The sequence below is a fragment of the Pseudomicrostroma glucosiphilum genome (genome assembly GCF_003144135.1).
Source record: "Pseudomicrostroma glucosiphilum strain MCA 4718 unplaced genomic scaffold BCV69scaffold_9, whole genome shotgun sequence".
Lineage (NCBI taxonomy): Eukaryota > Fungi > Basidiomycota > Exobasidiomycetes > Microstromatales > Microstromataceae > Microstroma > Microstroma glucosiphilum.
The window spans coordinates 161,781-181,943 of record NW_020289921.1 but is presented as its reverse complement, the minus strand read 5'-3'; the positions used below and the strand labels follow the sequence as shown (position 1 = coordinate 181,943).

Sequence of the window (20,163 nt, the reverse complement as noted above, 5' to 3'; positions counted from 1 at the left end):
ACTCAATCCTTGTGTAGGAAGTGGCAAGAGATCAGATCGTCGGGGACCTGACAACCTTTGAGAGAGAATGACATTGAAAGGAACTTGTATAAAGACATCACAACAAAGGTATCACAAGGCACGCACGCAACAAAAGTCAAGTACGCGCCAATCCTCATCCGGCCCCCCTCCGACGGGCCGCTCAAACCCTGTAGAGCTTCTTAAAGTCGGGTACAAAGAGTGTCTTTCCCTTTCCAAGTGAAGTGACCCAAGATCCCATGACAAAAGGTCCAATCTGTCCATGTCCCTGAGAAGGTCCAAATGGCACCACCATTACATTCATTGGCTCCTTGTACGCCTTGCTCGCTTTACCCTTACCCTGTGCCAAGGCGTTCATGTGGGCAACAACTACGGGTGCTTGCTGCATGACGGCAAAGTAGGTATTGGGTCCAGGGGAATCACTGCAGTCACCCATTGCAAAGTATTTTCCTAGCTTGGGGTCCAGAACTCGTAGAGTGGTGGGCTCGACCTTGATGAGACCCATGTCGTTGAGTGCTTCAGGGTGGTCTTGCTTCACTAGCGAGGTGTTGGGCTTACCGCCCGTGGCCATGACCACAAAGTCGGCTTCGACTTTACCTCCGTCTGGAAGCTCAAAGGAGCGCAAGGTAGGGAGGAGCTTGCCAACCTCTACATCCTCGGGCAAATTCACCTTGGCATTGTACTTGATGTCGATGCCTTCGCTGGTGAGCAAAGTGTGGATCTTCTGACCGAGCGACTTCTTCCATCCACCAGGGATGAGCTCTCCACCAGAAGTGGCGAGAGTGATAGCCTTCCCGGTGCTCTTGGGGTATTGTGTCCTCACTTCGCCGACAAATTCGACTCCTACTGGTCCACCACCGACGACCAGAATAGACTTGGCAGCCTTGATATCCCTCTGCATCTGCCTCTGGTTCTCCAGCCCCTCCTCTTTGGAGGTACTCCTGGGTCGACCAGGGACAGGGTAGGTAGCTCCCAGTGCCAGACAGGCATAGTCGAATGGGATCGTGTTGCTCTCCTCGAATTCGCCAGAGATAGTCACACTATCCTCTCCCAGCTTCGTCACTTCTGTCCCGCTGAGGACTACATGGCGCGATCCCTTGTCGAAGAAGTTGTCAAAAGAGGCAAAGTTGTTCTCCTCGAAGCCGGGGATGACGGCACCGCGGAGAGAGGAGATGGGGTGGTAGGCAAAATTGAGTCGCTCGATGAGGATTAGACGATGCGTGGGCGGGAGGGATTCGGATAGTTGACGGGCGACGATGGCTCCACCACTGGCGCCGATGACGAGGATGTTAGACACCATTGTGGAAGAGAGGTGCTGAAGTTGACAGGTAGCTAGGTAGTAGTAGTAGGATGAGAAGAAGTGCTCTGTGTGTGCTGCGCTGCTTCTATCTGGTCTACCTTAAGTACTCACCCGCGTATCCACTTCTGACACACGGGCCTCGAACTTAGTCGAACTATTTCCGCCCAACGGACGACGCCACGCGGCCGACACAGACCTTAGCCCGAGCCCGAAGCATCTCCCGCCGCCAGGCGCCTGCACTCGGAGGCAGATGGCGACGGCAATACCGAAAGACATCATTCAATATATTTAGTATGGATGGCTTTTCTCCGTCCAAAGCAAGCCCACCATCGGACATAAGCTATCTGCGGACAGTTATCCCGAGGCTTGACCATAGGGTGAGGTCTCGGTTCCTAGGAACAGGTGCAGGATATCCCCCCCAGCGCATTATCCACACCAGAGATCATCAGGGATCGTTGTTCACGAATTGTATTTTGAAAGAGGAGCGACACGAAGAATACAAGGCTGTCTGACATTCCATTCGCTCATCGCACAACGCAGGGAGATGTCTGTTCGTGGACTGGCTGAAGCTTCTCAGGAGAGAAGTCAAAGTCGGGTCCTATGGGCACCTGCCCGACGATCAGGAAATGAGGGAAATTGAGACTGCGAGTGTTGACGGGTTCATGGAAGGAAAGTTGGCACTGTAGTGGACGGTCGTAATTGGGCATGTTGAGTATGAATGCAAGCAAAGCAAACATTTACTCGGCACGGGGGGCACCTCGACCAACGCCGGCGAAGCGAGGTCGGTACTCTCCAGAAGGAGCCTGGTCCTTCTTGTCACCACCCTCGGTCCTTCGGCGGTACTCTCCACGGTCAGCACCTCCCTCTCCTCGAGGGGCACGGTAGGCACCGGGGGCACCACCAGCACCTCCACCGGGGCCTCGCTGAGGACGAGCGGGCCTTCGCAGGGTAGCGGGGACGATCTCCTCGGGGAGGGCAAGGTACTCTCGCAGGTAAGAGATTCCCTCGTCGGTCAAGGAGTAGTAGTAGTATTGCCAGCTGAACTGAGTCTTGACCATACCCTTGGAGGTGAGGCTCTGCATGGCCTTGACGACTGTGAGATGTAAGGCGGGGAGAGGAAGACTAGGTGTGAGCAACGCACTACAAAGAAGCCTCTTCCAAGACCTGTCTGCTGCATCTTCGCCAATCCCTTTCTCCTTCCTTGATTGCGACACTAACCCTGCAGGTTGGGGACCTCGAGCTCGGGGTGCTGGACCTCGAAGTTCTTGGGGGCAACCAAGACACCCTGAGAGAACAGGGAGGTGTAGATGGTCTTGCGGTTCTGCTTCGAGATGATCATTTTCTGGTCGTGGGAAAAGGATTGGGAAAGAGTGGTATCAGAGTCTGCTCTGTCCTCGAAGTATAGTCGGGCGTCGTGATGCTCACGAGTTTGAGGTTGTTGACGGTGACGGGGGGATCCTAGACGTTGTTGTAGAGACGAAGAGAAAAGGGTCGTAGGCGCGAAGTGCAATTCTTCGTCATTGGCAGGCGGAGCGAGCAGCAGCCACACCACACACACGCACGCGGGCACTCGGTCACACAGGCACACTGGCGTGGAAAAGGCGCCGCGCGCACAAGTGTCGGAGCGCGAAGAGGGGCTGCTGCGACTACGGACACGAATCCAAGCGCCGGCAGGCGGGGCGAGGCAAGCAGCATTTTGTGAGCCGCGGACATCCTTCCTTCGCCTACGCCCTCAGAAACATACACCCCATCTCCCCCCTTCATCCTCATCAAAGCGTGAGTATCGCCACGACTCATGTACACGGAAGCCACCCATTCGTCATGCTGGACAGAGCCGATTACAGCGGCAAGAAAACGATCTCGGAAAGGTCGAAAGACGATTCAATTGCTAGTCTCGCCGGGGGCAGGCTAGGTCACTCGAGCCTGACCTGCACTCTATGAGGGCAACGCAGATGGAGACATAGAGAATGGAAGAATAGAAAGAGCGAAAAGAGGCATTGGGAGATGGTGATCTTAGTCACGGGGGGGGAATCTCGAATGGGGGCTAGACGTTTGAGGCGGCAGTAGAGGCCTCTAAATGGGTGAAGTACACACATCCTGACCTTACATACCTCACCTCACTTCGCTTCCTCACAGCCATCATGAAGTTGAACTTCGCCAACCCCGCCACTGGCGCTCAGAAGGCATTCTCCATCGACGATGACCTCAAGACCCGAGTCTTCTGGGAGAAGCGAATGGGTCAGGATGTTGCCATTGACCAGCTCGGTGACGAGTTCAAGGGTTACGTCGTCCGAATTGGTGGTGGAAACGACAAGCAGGGTTTCCCCATGAAGCAGGGTGAGTTGACAGCTTTGAATCAGCTCCGTTGCACATCATCATACTGACCCTTGCCCCCTTGTCCTTGCTTCCAGGTGTCCTGCTCCCCACTCGTGTTCGCCTGCTCCTCGGTGAGGGCCACTCGTGCTACCGCCAGCGCCGCACTGGAGAGCGACGAAGGAAGTCCGTCCGTGGATGCATCGTTGGAGCCGACATTCAGGCTCTTCATCTCATCGTCGTCAAGCAGGGAGAGAAGGAGATCCCCGGCCTCACCGACGCTGACTCGACTGTGCCTAAGCGATTGGGCCCTAAGCGAGCTAACCGTGAGTATCAGCGAATTTGACTTGCGCATCAGAAATTACGGGGAGGGTCCGACGTATAGGCAGGAGCACCTTGTGTGCAAGAGGAGGGGGAGGAGGGGGACATCATCGGAAGGGGCGGGGTGGACAGTCTAATTGGCCGCTGTTGCGGGAATACCTATGGCACCTCTGCCGAAGAGAGGTGTCAGACGCCATCAACGACGTCTAGAGGCATTGCTTCCGAGATTCTATAGTCGAGACTGTCTGCTAACCTGATGCCTCCCATCGATATCCCATCTTTCAGACATCCGCAAGTTCTTCAACCTGACCAAGAAGGACGACGTTCGTCAGTTCGTCATTCGCCGTGAGGTCACCTCCAAGAAGGAGGGAGCCAAGCCTTACACCAAGGCCCCCAAGATCCAGCGTCTGATCACTGCCCAGCGTCTGCAACGCAAGAGGCACCTGCAGTCTCTCAAGAAGAGGAAGACCGAGGCACAGCGGGAGCAGAAGGCCGAGTACGACCAGGTGCTGGCCAAGCGTACCGAGGAGAAGAAGGCTCGTTCGTCAGCTGCCCGCACTGCACGAAAGGCCGCCCGCAAGGCCTAGATGTTGGTATGAGACTATGGATGGCGGTTGGTCGGTTGGACTGCTTTTCCATCTCCTATGCCTATCACTCTAGCCTCATAGACGTACTGCGAGGAGCTCACGCCATCTCCCTCAGGACGTCATTGCATCTTTCACGGCTGGTGTCTTTGGTTTTCCCCTTTGTAACAATCTTTCTCTCACACACTTTCTTCATCAGCCGTGACCAAAATCTACAGCACTGAACCAAAAGCTGATGAGCATTGTGTGTATCAAAGACGTCAAGAGGCAGCGCGTGAGCAAGGAGGGAAGTAGGCTGCCTGCCTCACCCTTCCGTTCCGACGCGCCAGTCTGGCCCGCGTTTCCCCCGCTCTCGGCGACGGCTGACCCTGTATCGTGCACTCGTCTCCATGCCCTACCTCTCTCGCCGGGCCATCCTTCTCTCCCTGTACACTACGCCTTCCTGGAGATGGCATCATATTCCACGGTATCACAGTCACCGTCATCATCGTCTCGGTCACCGCCTCCTCTGCCTAGCGTTCCCCTGACCGTGCAACCTCCGTCGCCCGATGAGTCGATCACCTCTCCTCCCGCTGGACCGCTGCCACCGATGGCCTCTGACGCTCCAGCCATGGCTTCTCCCAGCCAACCGCTGGCCCGGCGTCCAATGAACAGATCTATCAGCATACCATTGGCTGAGCGGATGGGAGCGCTCCGCCATCCGCGGCCTCGAATGATCGCCAAAACATCAGAGCCAGACTTTACTGCCGTCGGAGGCAGTAGAAGCAGTAGTCCACCAACTCCTCGCTCCCCGAATCGTCGCAATACGAAATCGTCCCTCTCGGCCTCTTCCTCCAATCTACTGGCATCAGAATCGTCATCTTCCGCCTTGGCGCACCTCGTCCTTGATACACTTCAGTTGCCGATTTCTCACTTGCTCCATATCATCCCACCTCATCTACTCGATGCAAGCCACGAAACACTCAGCCCGACCAGTCTTTCCATGCCAGTGACGAGTGTAGAGGCAGTCATGGAAGCGTTCCGAAGCATCAATTGGATCTGTGATGCCTTCATAGAGCAGGAGCTGGCCAGCAGCGGCAAGGCGTCGTCGTCCGCTGAGACCTTAGAGGACATAGTCCCGAACTCAGACGTAGATGGCGGTCCGTCTTCCCGGGAGACTATCACGAGTTTGGGACCCTTAAAGCCACTCTCACAAAGGAGCTCCAGCGAAGCAGCTCGTGCTTCCACTTCGTCCACTCAGCAAAGCGAGGGCTCTCCGACTGCCGCCAGCTCTTCAGCCTCGCCGGCGCCTGCATCTTTCGATCTCTCGGAGCTGGTACAAAGAGCAGCGGACGTTGTCTCAGGTCAAGCTGCAGACAAAGCCATTGATCTCGTCATTTCTTTGGAAGGTTTCATAGACGAACATGACGATTCTCATAGCGTCTGTACATCAGCCATTGGCGATGAAGGGGCAGTCAAGTGCGTCTTGATACATACCCTCTCTCGTATGCTTGCTGTCGTCCCTCCGCATTCAACGCTGACTGTGGGACTCAACAGATTTGACGACACCAAAGGAAAAAGCAAGCAGGGCCTCGAGATCACGCCATGTTCATTAGAATTGCGTCTCACTTCCAACGGGCGCGACGTATCGGGGGTTCATGAACTGCTAGAACGCTGCCTAGACGACTCGGTACTGAATATCGCACAAGCTCAGTCGCAGTGGACTCATTCAGAGGAGCCACCCGTGACCTCGATCGTTGAACTAAAGTTCCAGGAGCTAGGCATCTGCAGTCCAGACCTTGCGGCTTCTGCAGTGCCAAGTACAATCGAACATGAGGATCGACAAAGATTCCTGCCTCGTCTCGCTCTCGGAGAAGAGCCCACTGCACAGGAGCTGTCAGGATTCGTCAAAGATGAGCTCAAAGGCAAGACAGTCGCGCTTCACGCCTCAGACAGCTCCGTCTTTGCACAGCATCTTGCCCAACTACTGCAAGACTGTGGCTGTCATGTCTCATCAGGATCTGTTGCTCCGACAGGCTCAAGCATGCCCTCGACACCCATCTTCGGTGCTGGCGACAAGCACCATCTTCCTGCTGCAAGGACTGCTATCGCTATCACAGAGGGTCGTCCGGCCTTCATACGCTATTCTACCAGCTTAGCATTGGCGGGCGACTGCAGCAGTAGTAACGCGACCGCAGGGCCAGCTGGGCCTTCTTCAAGTATGTCGGGCACAGCAATTTTAGACCCAGTGACAGGGGTGCCTCTCACCCTGCCAAGGGAAGAGGAAAGCGAGCAAGGTGAAGACCACAAAAGCTCGCGGTCTGTCACAGGTATGGAGAGAGATTCGTCTTCCGACACCATCAAGAGTGGTATGACCTCAGAAAAGCTTGAGGCCTACTCTTTTGTCATGGTAGATGACGACATAGAGACGCTGCAGAGAGAGCTATTGCGTCTGCGCTCTGCGTTGCCACTCCTTCGAGGCGCTCTGGGCCAGGGTACACCTTCGGCCCAGCACCTCCATCGTAGCGCAAAGGATGGCTTCCCTCTGCGCCCTGGAAACACAGATCAGAGCCATGCCTCGAAGCCGCCCCTTGAGCTCACTCATGCTATTGTCTACTTCACATCGCTCAAGAACTTCAGGTCAATCCGAGACGTGCTTCAACCGATCATGGAATCCGCCATCCAGGCCCTTGGTGAAGGACAAGCATATACATTGCCAGAGATCCTAGTCGTTCCCAAGCCTGCCGGCCCTCGACGCATTCTGACTGCTCTGAAGACTGCTATGCATAAGCCTATCGTCGACCCGTTCTTTGCGCCCATCGCAACAAGCCCGATGTCTCCCTATCTTTGGGAGGCCAAGATTGGGAAGAGAGAAGGATCTGATCAGCGTGACGTCACTTCACCAGAAGCAGACCTCAGCAGTATAACATCGTCACTCACCGTTCCAGACTCTGCTTCTCGAAGGTCTGCAAAGAGAAAGGACGGGTCTCTCAAATTATCGAATCTGCCTAGACCCGATCCCAAAACAGTACTCGGAGTGGATGCGGTAGCGGCGCACGAAACCAAATCGAATTCCCCGAGCTCAACGAAGACGACGACAGAGATTCGGCCGTCTCTACTTCCCCTGGCGACTCCATCAGTCCGATCGTCGCAAGGTAGCAGTAGCCCATTGCCTGCAGAGACCCTAGAGTACTTTAGCGAAACGGCGGCCAGGATGGGAACCAGCGCTGCTTCAGGTCTGGTGATACAGTCTCCAGATGGCAGACCGGCAGCTCTGTACTTTGATCCCAATCTGAGCGGCAGCGGCAGCATACGAGGCTCGCAGGGGCGCCGAGCTGGTAGCGTGAGCGGGCCATCTTCCAACCGTTCGTTCGGATCCCGTATATCAGATACGCCGAACCTTCTCGCTAGCGCGAGACGGCAATCGGAAGAGCGGCACAGCTACCATCATCCATCTATTGCTGATGTAATGGCTGGAAAGAAAGAGACAAATGACGACACCGATGGCATCGTGTCGGCCGACCAATCGAGAAGGAATAGCGATCAATCTGTTTCCTCCTTTGCAAGCAGATTGACGACGTTCGGAGACGCACCTCCTGGAACTCTCTTCGCTCCTCAAGTTGGCATCGATTACGTCTTGTCCTCCGGAAAGCCGCCTGTTGCTACGCCCATAGCTTCTCAGCCTGCCGTCAATGAGGGTGAGGACCCTTTGATGCCTATTGTGTCTTCGCCACCGAATGTTACTGGAGATGCACCGGGCTCAGAGAAGTCGGACAATCAGCCTGCGGCGGAACAGAAGGCTACCCTTCCGAGTCGGACCACGCTACCAGCCACTTCTACGAAGAAGGCGCCGAGCGCTCGGTCAAGCGCTCTGGGCAGCAAGAAAGCGAGTCCTGTGGTTCCCACTGCCTCGTTAGATGCGGGTCCCGTTGTACCACCCCGAGCGCAAGAGGCGAGCCAAGGCGAGACGGCGGGCGAAGCAGACGGAGCGGTGCGAGGCGTTCACCCATCATTCGCTGCATTGTCACCTGCTACAAAGCCCAGTGCTCAACCCCAGACCGGTCTGCTGATTGGAGCCGGCTTCGCGCCGAGTGGCAGAAGGGGCGGTGGTCCGAAGAAGACGCAAGTGAGAGAGAAGGTCCTTCCTCCTATTCAAGTATTGATCGTCGAAGGTGAGTGGTACAGCGCGCTGGCAAGCTAGAATTGTGGTGACCATGGCTGATCGACTTTCCCTTCTTGATCTGCTCTTAGACAACCCTATCAACCAGAAGATTTTGAAGCAATTCATGACGCGAAAGAAGATCAAATTCGACACGGCCGTCAATGGGCGAGAGGCAGTCGACAAGTGGGCTACGGGTGGTTTCCACTTGATCCTGGTGCGTGAACAATGGTATGCGCCACATTGAGAGCCTTTGCTGACTTCCCTTATGGTCTTACTGCCCTCGTAGATGGATATTCAACTCCCTGTCATGGACGGTATTGAGGCTACGAAGGAGATTCGCAAGCAGGAGCTGATGGCCAATGTCGGTCAGCTCCCGGCGACGCCACCTGTGCACACGGCTGGCTTCGTGCCAGGCTACGTCAATGGACTTGTCGACATGCCTGCACCCTCTTCTGCAGCAGTGCCGCCCACTCCGCTGATTCCATCGGGGTCTTCAGTACCTCAAACGCCCTTTAGAGCTTCGGTCATCATCGTGGCCTTGACTGCCAGTGTGCTCAACAGTGATCGAGTGGCGGCATTGGCGGCTGGGTGCAACGACTTCCTCAACAAGCCCGTCTCGCTGCCCTGGCTGGAGAAGAAGATCATTGAGTGGGGCTCAATGCAGTACATTCTCCTCTCGGGCGCAGGCGTCTTCGATGCGGAACGTAGAGCCCAACGCTCCCTATTTCGAGGTCAAGGAGCAGCAGCGGCCGCCGCCAGTAGTTCTGACGTCCGTCGAGGCTTCGGCAGCAATCCAGATGCCCAGGCCAAGCTTCTGGCCAGCAAACTCTACTTGCCCACCCCGAAGAAGAGGCGGCCGGGTCTGCCTCCTTCTCCCCGGTCTGCTGCCAAGGTACAAGTGCTGAGTACTGCAGCTGGGGAGAGGCCCGCCAGTACTGATAGCCCTGGTAACAAGATTGCAGGAGGGGGGAACATTCAGGTTGGCAGGGCCTTCAATGGGATGAGGGACGAGTCTGATGGCGACGACAATGAGGCCAGCACAGAGGCTGATAAGGTAAAAGGAGGGGCGGACCTAGAGAGTGCCCAGGTCACAGACGAAGAAGCTGCAAAGACGAAAGGGACCGACGAAGACGCCGGCGAGGCAAAGAGCAAGGCATGAAGATGATGCAGAGTGGTTCCGGCTCAATTGCTGCTATCGAAAAAGGCTAAGGAAGAGATTGGCCAAGTCACCTCGTCGACCTCTCGTTCGGGAGAGGTCCAGCTTGCATTGCAGTACGTGTTCTTTTCCTTCTAATCCGATGTACACAATCCCATATGCATTATAGTCTCGGTCGAATTGCATTGCCCTGTTTGTTCTTTGGTATACTCTCACAATGTTACTGCTTCCCGTCTCCCTCTTCTTTCGACGATCCCCACCCCTTTGGCAGATTCACCACGACTGGCTCCCTTCCACTCCTAACAATGATCCACTCCACTTGTTCCTCTCCTTCATTGGCCTCCTGATGTTCTACCCAAGCTGGAATCAATGCATGAGAACCAGGAGCAAGTCTTTGTTTATCTTCTGGATTAGGTCCCCAAATGAGAGTTCCCCCAGATCCACGAAGAGCGTAGACGATTGTGTCTAGATGACCGTGGTGGTGGATGGCAGAGGAGGTGTGTGGGTCTGCGAGCATTGTGGAGGAGCAGATCTGCGCGCGAGGTGGGATGTGGACGAGTGAGGGGGTGTATTGTCAGATGAAGAGCCTTGAGCGCCCTGCGTACGGATGCCGACTTGAGAGTCTGGCATACTTGTTCGCTACCTCACCTTGTCGGATACATTTACCAGGGCGGCCTTGCGGGTCATTCCGTCCGTTTGGCCAGTGGTATTCTTGCCCACCTCTTCGGGCGGGACAATCTTGACTGCAGAGGAAGACATGGTGGGGTGGGAACAGATAGACTCAAGAAGAAGACGAGGCTGTTGACTGAATGAAGGAAGCTGTATAGCTATGAACAGTGCGGGTTGCTGGTGTTGCAACGGCGTCTGGTCGCGGGGTTGCGGATGGCTACGAGGTGGAGTTAGAGTGCACTTCCGTGGGCGGGGCTGCCTGTCGCTGCTGCTGCTGCTGCTTGCTCCGTGCACGACTTGCTCTCCAGCTCCGCTCCGCTCCGACGTGGACAAGGGCGGATCAGCTTCCAGAGACAATACCCCGATAAGAGCTCGCTTGGATTCCAACACCAATACCCATACTCACTCACTCACTTTTGACCTCGCTGTACCCGCATCACTACCATCACCCTCACATGGCTACTTCATTACCACCACCCCCACCTTCAGAGAGAGTGCAACGCTTGCGCTCTCTCCCCACCATCAGGGAGCAATGCTACAAGGTATTCAACATCGTAGAGCAGCAGGGCAAGGGAGATTACTTTGACTATCACCCCGAAAACATGGAAAAGGTCGTAGACTACTGTCTCAAGATTATTCAGGTGAGACACAAGACGAGGGAGTCAGACATTTGACTCAGGCCCATGACGGCCGCCAGTGACTGACAAGCCAACCGTATCTTGCCTCTTTCTTATCTTCATAGCGCGACTATGGCACCAACTACACCTCGATCCCACCACACGGTCGCGAGCGTCACTTTGAAGTCAATGGCGTACCCCGTATCCCTCGTCTACTTCAAACTTGGCACTCAACCGGCACTTGCTCTTCTCTCGAGGCCACTCGGCGCCTAGTGGACCTATACGTCGTTTCCGTGTTGCTGGACGCAGGTGCAGGATCAAAGTGGGCCTACCTCGAGGCAAAGACGGGTCAGAAGGTGGGGAGATCAGAAGGATTAGCTGTGGCCAGTCTGGACATGTTCACAGCTGGACTCTTTGCTGATGCTCCGGAAGAAGGGGATAGTGATGAGAAGCAGATAGCGGGCAGTGGTAATGGAGCCCATACGGTGCAGGCGGCAGGACTGCAGAGGCTAAGCCCCGACTCGCTTGCAATGGCTATGCAGGTTCACCCTGATGATAATCCCATGGATGGACTGGAGGGAAGGGCGGCGCTGCTCACACGACTGGGTGCAGCACTGGAGGAGGACCGGTATGGCTACTTCAGTGGACCAGAGGGGGAGAAGATTGAGCCAAAGGCCAAGCGTCCTGGGTTCATGCTTGGTGAGTATCTGAGCTCAACGGACACGGCGTGTTTCCCTCCTCCTTATCTGACCTCTCTTCATGAACTTTCTCCCCCCCCCCCCCCCCCCCCCCCTCCGCCCCCTCCTGTAGACTACCTCCTCCGTCACCCCGCAACAAAGCCAGCCGAAGGCGGCAAGACGTCCGTATCCCTCCCCGCACTCTGGGAGGTAGTGATCCAAGGTCTCGCCTCCATCTGGCCCGCCTCGCGCACCTCCCTCGACGGAGTACCCCTAGGGGACGTCTGGCCTTGCTCCGTCCTCTCCTCCTCTGCGAGCGCTGCCACCACTACCGATCTCGACGCATCCGACGTCCCTTCCCTAGTCCCCTTTCACAAGCTAAGCCAATGGTTGACCTACTCTCTCATGGAACCAATGGAGAAGATTCTCGGTTGGACATTTACAGATGCAGAGCACATGACTGGCCTGCCAGAATACCGCAATGGTGGGCTATTTGTCGATTTGGGAGTCCTTGTACCACGAAAGAGCCTCTTGGACGCTTCCATCAGCAGCCTCAGCAGCAGCAGCCTGAGCAGTGGCGAAGCAAGTGCTACGACGATCCCCCGTCTCCTCCCTTCGCATCCAGCCGTCGTCGAATGGCGAGCCCTAACCGTCGTCTTACTCGATCGAACCGCCAGCGCAATTCGATCTGCTGCTGGGAATCTCAAAGAGGAAGAGCTGGGATTGAAGCAGGTATTGGAGAGTGCAACTTGGAAAGGTGGAAGGGAGATTGCGGCTCAGCTTAGAGGTGCGATGGGTGGTGGACCACCCATTGCCATTGAGAGTGATGGGACAGTCTTCTGATTCCTCATCCTGGTCCTGATCTCGATCCTGATCTCGATCCTGATCTTGATCTTGATCTTGGTGGAAGGAAAAGTGAGATGCAGCACTTGTCGACAATTCAGGTGATTGCAAAAAGGGGGATTTCAAAAAAGGGGCATAGCCACAGCACAGCACAGCACAACTCAAGAAAGTATTGGAAAAGTATTCACTATTGTGACGTGACAATCAATCAATCAATCAACCAAAAGGAATTCAATCGAAATAAACAAAGCAATTGAAAATAGATTACAAGTGGAACTCATCACGCGAGGTGGGATGGATGGGTAGGGGGGTATCTCTCCATCTCTCCACCTCTTTCTTTCATGAGCCTGAGCCGAATGCAGTGCGGTGCGGTGCGGTTCAGACTGTAGCTCGTCACTGCTGATCAATCGTCCCGTCGAGGGTTGGCATACAGCAGAAAGGGGGTGCGAAGCGAGCGAAAGAGGGCCGAGATGAAGAGGAGGGAGGGGGGAAGGGAGGAGGATGATATCTGATCAGCCTCTACTTCGGATGGCTCACACTCCACTATTGGTAGGGGCGCGTTTAAAACTCACCAGTTCGTCCCTCTGCCTCTCCCTCTCTCTCCCCTTTTTCTTCTCTCTCAACCAAGAATCATCCCCCCACCCCTCTTCCTCTGCTTCTTCCTCCTCTTCTCCGCCTTGGGACTCTCTCTTGCTTGAGCTCAATGAAGAAGCATGACGCATATCCAGCTCGAGATACTCGGCGACGAAGAGCCGCATGAGCATGCTCCAGGCGTGCGTCGTTGGGTAGTCGAGGGCAGAGGCGTCGTCCTGTCGTATGAAGGCGAAGGCGAAGGCAAGGCGGATTGGGGTTGAATTTGAAGGAAAGGGAGGTCAGGAGGAAGAGAGTCAGCCATCTGTCTCTGTTTCGGGTTTGAAGCAGAGCAAAGAAGGGCGAATCCGCAATGCCTTGGGCTACTCACCTTCAACGTATGCCACACGTGCGGGAATGGTCGTGGGATCAGATGCAGGATCGGCACGCCGTTTGCAAGAAAGGGAAGATGGTCGTCTTCTATCCCACCATAGGTCAGGACCGGTCCCCCGGGGAAGAAAGACTTGAGATTGCCCTTCTTCCTGTGCTCTAGCAATGGACCTTTCCCCGCCTCTTCCCACCCGTCGGCATTGTCTCCTTCGCCGCCACTCCAAGTCCGTGGGAGGAGCACTCCCCCCTCATTCAGCCTCTTTTCCCCCTCGACCAATTCCCTGTACAGCCAATCCGTCGAGGCGAAATATGAGGGCACCTCGGGTTCTTTTGCCCCCAGCAGGTCCAGAAGGACAAAGTGCTCGATGGAGTCGATTTTCCTTAGTGGGGATTGAGGGGTGGACATGATTCGGCGACGTGAGGGGTTGGAAGAGGGGGATGGCGAAGTTTGAGGTGTGAAGTAGGTTTGGGACCAGTTGGCAGCGAGAGCTCTGCAGAAGTGGGGTGCAACGAGGGGGAGGAATGAGCTCTCCCGTCTCCCCTAGCCGTCTCACAGCGCGCTACTCACCTGCTGCCATAAGTACTATCCGTGTGCGTCCAGACCTTGAATGCCTCTTCTCCATCAAAGAAGATGAGCTGTAGTGTCAGGTCATCGTCCTTCTTCGCCTCCATCAGCCCATCCAGCGCAACGGCCACATCCACCAGCATTGCGCATGGGGCTGCACTATCCGTTGCTCCCAGAAAGTTCCCCCTGCTGAAGTATTTCGAGTCGTAGTGCGCGGCGAGCACGAGACGTCGGGATGCTCGTGGATTCTTTGTGAAGATGAGATTGGTAAAGGAGAGACGACCGAGTGGTGTATTGTCCTCGATTGTGTGCTCCTCAGTGTGCCACCCCGAGCGGCCGTGCTGACGTGAGGCTGCGAGATCTTTCTGAAACACATCTAGTATGATCTGCCGCACTTTTGCGATACCTGGGGAGCCTGCGACGCGTGGTATGAGGATTCGGGAGAGGAAAGAGGTGGGAGAACGATGGTCTATGTAGGGAGCTGGGTCGGAGAGGGACAGGAGAGAGGAGAGGGAGGAGGAGGCGAGGTGGGGGTAGGAGCGTGAGACGGCTTGTGGAGGCCGCTGCGCTTGTGCATCGGCTGGAGTGAGGATGGACAGAGAAGCGAGTAGGAGCAGAAGCAAAGGGATAAGATGTATGCTTGCTCGCACAGACGGACTCTTGAATCTGGTAAGAGGTGCCAAACAGTCACTTGAGGGGACATCTGGCGGGTGATGCCGCAGACGCGGCCTGCTGGCTAGTCGTCCTTCTGATGGTGGTAGTCTGGAATGAAGCTGTCGAGCTGCTCTTGCGCTTAGCATCTCTTGTACACTTTCTGATGCTTGCAGAGAGGCATATTTGTCTTCTATGTCCGACTGAATGCTCGGGGCCAGCTGCGAGAGACCCTCGACTACTTCGAGATCCTGGCGATGTGGTAGCTTCGCCTCGACCCGGAGCCTAGGCCGCCGAGATCCCTCTGCCATATCGAGGATCAGACGGATGTCCTCCTGAAAGAAGGGCTCTTGTCGCTAGTGATGGTATGGTAGTGGAGGTGACCAGTGTGCTCGTCTATATTCCTGATGCCTCCATCCCCCAAATGCCAAGAGGGCAAATGCGCCGAGGGCAGCAGCAATGCGGGCTTCCGTCGATGGCAGGGCCCTCCGTCCTTCTTCCGATCCGACTTCTCATCTACCGAACGCGTCGCCCGCACGGACATCTGACTTTGACTTCGCGCCTGACTGGGCTGCACTTCTTCGCGCCAGGCGGCGGCGCCTTCCTGCTTCGGAAAGGCGGGGGAGCAGTGGTATAGCACTGCACCACTGGTCAATACCAGGATTGCTCGTGTTTTCCATCACTCGTCCGTCTGCAGTGCTCACTATCTCCTCACCCCTCCTCTCATCCATCCCCTCCTCAGCCCCAGCCATGCGCGCCCTCGCCCCCATTCACGCGCAGGAAGACGAAGAGCTCACAGAATACGAGCTAGCCCGCTTGGCCGCCATAAAGGCCAATGCCGAGCTCCTCCTCTCCCTCGGACTGGATCCTGCGCCCACTACGCCTGTCAGGCCGAAGAAGAAGGCGAAATTGGAGGGGAGCGCTTCTCCTTCTTCTATCGTGGACCAAGAGAGTAGCGAGTCTGCCTCTTCCGAGGGACAAGCGGTCAAGCAGTCCCTCGGAAGAGGTGTGCGTCCAGGTCGTCGGCGCATCACCAGGGAGGAGCCAGGCTGGGGCATCTTCGCCGGTGTCTTCATCGGCGGTGGGGACGAGGACAAAGAAGGCAGCTCTCTCTTCCCCATCTCTCCTCCCTCTACCTCTGCGAGAGGAGGGAGGAGTGTGGTACGCCCACTCGCGGCTAGTGAGAGCCCTAGACCTTCTGCCCGCTCCAGCTCGCCTGTGAGGAAGCTGCGCGGGCGAGCCGAATCTGCGCCCTTTGTACTCTCGGTAGCTCCAGGCCAAGGCCAAGATAAAGCCGGTGCAGAGGTGGCTCTGAGACGATCCGCGAGGAATGAGGAGAGGAGGACCTCTCCCCGAACCTCAACCGCTGCGGGTGATCTCACCTCTTCAGGGAGCGGCACAAGCGGTACAAGACGCTTCTCGCAAAGGTCTTTTGTCGTGCCCGACTCGAGGATAGAAACAGAAGCAGCAACCTCCCTGATCGACGCGGAAGGAGATTTCACCTTCCATACGCGTGTCCTCCCACGGCTGATCACCCCGCCTGCGTCCACCCGTCCCAAGCGCCAGCGCAGACGTACCTCTCCTGGCTCCGGCTCAGGACCAGTAGCCACCACTCTGCCCCTCCTTCAGCTCGGACGCACCCTCTCTACCCGGCTTTACTCTCCCAAGCAATTCGGTCCCATTCCGGGCATCCCTCCAGGGAGCTGGTACCCAACTCGAATGGCCTGTTCCACCTCTTCCCTCCACGCACCCACCGTCGCCGGAATCAGCGGCGACTCTTCTCGTGGAGCCTACTCCCTCTGCCTAAGTGGTGGGTACGAAGACGATGAAGACTTGGGTTGCTCCGTGACCTTTACTGGATCGGGAGGGAGAGATTTAAGAGGTACACCTGCAAAGAGGAAGAATTTGAGAACAGCACCTCAGAGTGCTCATCAGAATTTTCAAAACCCATTGAATGCGGCATTGAAGAGATCTGTGCAGACGCAGAGGCCAGTGAGGGTTTTGAGGGGGTTCAAGGGGAGGAAACCTTATGCGCCGCCAGAGGGATATCTTTACTCTGGCCTGTACGTGGTGGAGAGGTGTTGGACGGAGAGGGGACAGAGTGGGTGGGATGTTTGTCGATTTGCGCTGAGGAGGCTGGAGGGTCAGGGGGAATTGCCTACCTTTAGGAGTGCAGAGGAGGAGTAGGAGTAGGGAGGCGGAGCCGATGTAGACGATCAGCTTATTCCCCTTATCTTATATATCCCCATGCAACCAGAATTGACTGCCCACGCGAAGCACGATTGACTGCTTCCTCTTCGACCGACCGCACGCTGCAAATGACAGCCCAAAAAGCCTTTGCTATTTCATCTACCTCTAACCCTCAATCCAGATTCATTCCCTCACCACCACTCCCTGCCTGTCCTCCACTGCCAGTCCCACTTCCAGCTCCACTCGGGGCTCCAGTGGTTCCGCTCATGCTGCCTGCTGCCTGAGCTGCTGTTCCATCTGTCGCACCGCCGGCTCCTGCTACCACGTCCTCCTCGTCCTTGGGCTTGGCTAGGCCCTCTCGCTCTAACAGCCGGTCGATCTCTTCTGCTGTGAAGATTCGCGGCTGTGGTTTGCCAGTCCGTGTAGAGAGAGTGAGGTGGGCGAACTCGACTATGAGGAGAGATCAGGCAGTGCAGAATTGTCATTAGCACCTCTCACAACTCGTGTTTTCTTCCCACCTTCGCGCGACTCGACTCACTCTTCTCGCTATCCAGAGCCGTCGAATCCATCGTCTTGCTCAATACCTTGCACGCCAAACTCATTGCCTCCTGCGTGGTGCATCCCTCCTTGTAATCCTGCTTGAGCAAGCTGGTCGCAGTACCATTGTTGGATCCAATGCAGGTGGCTTTCCATCCGGAGTAGTTGCCTGAAGGGTCAGAGTGGTACAGCTGGAAGGAGTGGTGGGCATCCCAGCCTGCGTAGAGGATCGAGACGCCAAAGGGTCGGAGACCTGGCGGTATGTAGGCGAGGAAGAGAGGGATGAAAGGATTGGTCAGTCCCACTGTATTCCCCTCAGGTCATCTGATGTCCCGACGTTGCTGCTCACCTCCGTATTGAGTGTAGCCTTGCTTTAGATCACACATGTATTGTGTCAGATGCTCGACTGGAATGTCATCATCGTACTTCAGCAGCACATTCTGGCAGGTGTTGCGGGCATAGTTGACGAGTGTATTGGCGTCCGACGTCACACCTGCGAAGCCTCCCAAGATGTTACTGAGCGACCAAAGGAGTAAGAAAGAGCGTTCCATTGTCAGCTCTGCGGGCATACTGACAGCCCCTTACCGCCTCGCCCATTTCCACTCACTCTCCGAGAACGTAAATCTTCTCTGAACTCTTGTCCTGCTCGAATAGCTTTCCGGTGACCTTTTTCTCGGCAGCTAGGATGACACCATCCTTTGCGAGAATTCCAATGACTGTACCTGCGTGAGAGATGGCCTCCATTGCATATTCGACCTGGAAGAGACGACCTTCGGGCGAGAAGGTCTGTAGGGTTGTGTGTGCGTGTGGAGTGGGGTAGGGTGGGTGAGTGAGCTGAAGCTGAGCTGAAGTGCTAGTATGCGAGGTCATCTACCGCTTCTACACTGACCGTTGTGCGACCATCGTATCTCCTGCTGGACATGATGGGCGAGTGGTGAAGGTGTTGCGAGGTGGTAGTCTAGTCGAGGGTAGACTAGCTCTGGTGGGTGAGCTGATGTCGAGTCTACGCGGCCCCTTGGCTCGAGCCACCGTCGTGGGAGTGTGGGCGTGGGCGTGCGTGTGTGCGTCTCTCTGCGCGCGGCCAGTCCCACCAGGGCCAGACAGACTTTTGACAAGGCAGCCCCAGGCGGACGGCTACCCACTTCTTCCTACCATCGTCAGTCACACAACCAACGCACACGAGAAAAGCACACCTCATCCACACTGCCCTCCTGATTGACCTTGCCAGAGACAGAGTTCAGACAATCACGCAAGGATAGCAGTCACATCTCATATACCTCACCATGTTTGGCGTGTTCAGACCCTCGCCGGTCTCCATGGGCGGTCTCCTCTGGTGAGTCCCTAATGCGCACTCGTGCTGCCCATCCATCCCCTTCCTGTATCCACCTCTTGACCCCTCTTTTCCACCTCCTACCCTACCCAATACACAGGAAAGTTCCCTACCGTCTATCCCCCACTCGCAAATCCCGCGTCCGTCTCCGTCTAAAAGCAGTCGACGATGTAATCTCCACCGTTCAAGCCAGTGGGGTACACTGTAAAGCCCTAGATCGAGCATTAGAGTTGCCAAAGGAGTCGGAGATGGAGGCAAGGGACAAGTATACCACGTACAGTCCAAAGGGAAGGGATTTCAGAAAGGGGGTGCACAAGGTGAGTCGCTCAAGGCAGGAAGGGAGAAGGAGGAGAGAGAGAGAGGGTGTGTGTCTCGGGCTGTACTGACCACCCATCCGCTCTATCGTGGTCCAGGTGCCGAAATGGACAAGACTTACTCTGCGGACAAATCCAAAGGGATTCTGAGCCTCTTACGTGGGCTCGCCCTTCCTCTCCGCTCTTACCTCACGACTCTTTCGACTTGCAGATTTCAACTTGTACCAGTATCAGTATAGTACCTTTGACCACGCTTATTCCATTGCATATCCACAGGGGTGGCCTCGTCGCCTCGAGACTCATCAGCAGCAGTATGGGTTTCATCTAGAAGCACACCGAAAAGGAACACTCGATGAGGAGCTACTCCCCTTGACTCTCCTTCCCCTTCCCCTTCCCTTACTCCCCTCAATCCCCCCCCCCCCCCCCCCCCCCCCCCCCCCCCCCCCCCCCCCCCCCCCCCCCCCCCAACAAACCTCCTCATTTGACGACCAACTCCACTCTTTTTTTCTTCCATGAGTTGGTATTACGTTGAAGTAGGCAAGGAAGATTAAATTTCCTCATTCCAGAAATGGATTGGATTAAAGCCCCCACGGGATTTCGCCTCTCGACTCTTTTTCTTTCTCTTAAAAGAAAAAAGGAAGTGTCGTGACCTTCGACTCCCTTTTGGGAGGAGGGGGGTTTTAAGGGCTATTGAAGTTGGGGGGATATGCTTTTGCTATTGGTATTGGGAGGTATGTCGGGGTGATGAGGCTAGGAGAAGGGGGAGAAGAAGAGGGAGAAGGGGAGGACAGACGCACAACACCAGGCTTTCCTTCTATCTTCTGTCTGTCAAGAGGTTCCCGAATCTACTTCGATTGTAATTGAATGGAATCACATCGCATCGCATTCCATTACATCGCGTCGCATCGCATTACGTTGTCACTCTATTGGAGCTGGAGCTGGAGCTGGAGCTGGAGCTGGAGCTGGAGCTGGAGCTG

General features: G+C 55.8%; 10 protein-coding genes across 10 annotated transcripts; 5 read left to right on the top strand and 5 right to left on the bottom strand.

Annotated features, from left to right (window-relative positions):
- Positions 1-22: 22 nt before the first annotated feature.
- On the bottom strand, positions 23-1,423 carry BCV69DRAFT_283481 (FAD/NAD(P)-binding domain-containing protein). The gene has a single exon (XM_025492726.1). It carries the CDS (start codon positions 1,316-1,318, stop codon positions 182-184), a length of 1,137 nt encoding a protein of 378 aa, XP_025347110.1. The 5' UTR covers positions 1,319-1,423; the 3' UTR covers positions 23-181.
- A 166-nt stretch (positions 1,424-1,589) lies between these two features.
- On the bottom strand, positions 1,590-2,774 carry BCV69DRAFT_283480 (hypothetical protein). Its single transcript, XM_025492725.1, has 3 exons — positions 2,744-2,774; positions 2,537-2,660; positions 1,590-2,411 (listed from the first exon to the last, which is right to left on the bottom strand). The coding sequence occupies exons 2-3, from the start codon at positions 2,655-2,657 to the stop codon at positions 2,056-2,058; spliced, it is 477 nt and encodes a 158-aa protein (XP_025347109.1). The 5' UTR covers positions 2,658-2,660; positions 2,744-2,774; the 3' UTR covers positions 1,590-2,055.
- A 250-nt stretch (positions 2,775-3,024) lies between these two features.
- Positions 3,025-4,766, top strand: BCV69DRAFT_260679 (putative RPS6B-40s ribosomal protein S6). Its single transcript, XM_025490680.1, has 3 exons — positions 3,025-3,655; positions 3,730-3,957; positions 4,238-4,766. The coding sequence occupies exons 1-3, from the start codon at positions 3,460-3,462 to the stop codon at positions 4,537-4,539; spliced, it is 726 nt and encodes a 241-aa protein (XP_025347108.1). The 5' UTR covers positions 3,025-3,459; the 3' UTR covers positions 4,540-4,766.
- A 162-nt stretch (positions 4,767-4,928) lies between these two features.
- On the top strand, positions 4,929-9,945 carry BCV69DRAFT_213970 (hypothetical protein). The gene is made up of 3 exons (XM_025489768.1): positions 4,929-8,687; positions 8,767-8,891; positions 8,964-9,945. Exons 1-3 carry the CDS (start codon positions 4,985-4,987, stop codon positions 9,834-9,836), a joined length of 4,701 nt encoding a protein of 1,566 aa, XP_025347107.1. The 5' UTR covers positions 4,929-4,984; the 3' UTR covers positions 9,837-9,945.
- Positions 9,634-10,724, bottom strand: BCV69DRAFT_283476 (hypothetical protein). Its single transcript, XM_025492724.1, has 2 exons — positions 10,482-10,724; positions 9,634-10,365 (listed from the first exon to the last, which is right to left on the bottom strand). Exons 1-2 carry the CDS (start codon positions 10,590-10,592, stop codon positions 10,054-10,056), a joined length of 423 nt encoding a protein of 140 aa, XP_025347106.1. The 5' UTR covers positions 10,593-10,724; the 3' UTR covers positions 9,634-10,053.
- A 198-nt stretch (positions 10,725-10,922) lies between these two features.
- BCV69DRAFT_283475 (DUF1688-domain-containing protein) lies at positions 10,923-13,032 on the top strand. The gene is made up of 3 exons (XM_025492723.1): positions 10,923-11,143; positions 11,245-11,818; positions 11,930-13,032. The coding sequence occupies exons 1-3, from the start codon at positions 10,958-10,960 to the stop codon at positions 12,637-12,639; spliced, it is 1,470 nt and encodes a 489-aa protein (XP_025347105.1). The 5' UTR covers positions 10,923-10,957; the 3' UTR covers positions 12,640-13,032.
- BCV69DRAFT_260673 (hypothetical protein) lies at positions 12,924-15,235 on the bottom strand. The gene is made up of 3 exons (XM_025490679.1): positions 14,168-15,235; positions 13,601-14,090; positions 12,924-13,448 (listed from the first exon to the last, which is right to left on the bottom strand). Exons 1-3 carry the CDS (start codon positions 15,124-15,126, stop codon positions 13,173-13,175), a joined length of 1,725 nt encoding a protein of 574 aa, XP_025347104.1. The 5' UTR covers positions 15,127-15,235; the 3' UTR covers positions 12,924-13,172.
- A 216-nt stretch (positions 15,236-15,451) lies between these two features.
- On the top strand, positions 15,452-17,071 carry BCV69DRAFT_283472 (hypothetical protein). The gene has a single exon (XM_025492722.1). The coding sequence runs from the start codon at positions 15,566-15,568 to the stop codon at positions 17,000-17,002; it is 1,437 nt and encodes a 478-aa protein (XP_025347103.1). The 5' UTR covers positions 15,452-15,565; the 3' UTR covers positions 17,003-17,071.
- A 10-nt stretch (positions 17,072-17,081) lies between these two features.
- BCV69DRAFT_271136 (putative PRE9-20S proteasome subunit Y13) lies at positions 17,082-18,492 on the bottom strand. Its single transcript, XM_025490945.1, has 5 exons — positions 18,432-18,492; positions 18,150-18,328; positions 17,892-18,058; positions 17,544-17,795; positions 17,082-17,455 (listed from the first exon to the last, which is right to left on the bottom strand). The coding sequence occupies exons 1-5, from the start codon at positions 18,462-18,464 to the stop codon at positions 17,178-17,180; spliced, it is 909 nt and encodes a 302-aa protein (XP_025347102.1). The 5' UTR covers positions 18,465-18,492; the 3' UTR covers positions 17,082-17,177.
- Positions 18,493-18,743: 251 nt separating this feature from the next.
- Positions 18,744-19,506, top strand: BCV69DRAFT_283470 (60s ribosomal protein l31). The gene is made up of 3 exons (XM_025492721.1): positions 18,744-18,875; positions 18,973-19,189; positions 19,286-19,506. The coding sequence occupies exons 1-3, from the start codon at positions 18,826-18,828 to the stop codon at positions 19,334-19,336; spliced, it is 318 nt and encodes a 105-aa protein (XP_025347101.1). The 5' UTR covers positions 18,744-18,825; the 3' UTR covers positions 19,337-19,506.
- The last annotated feature ends 657 nt before the right edge of the window (positions 19,507-20,163 follow it).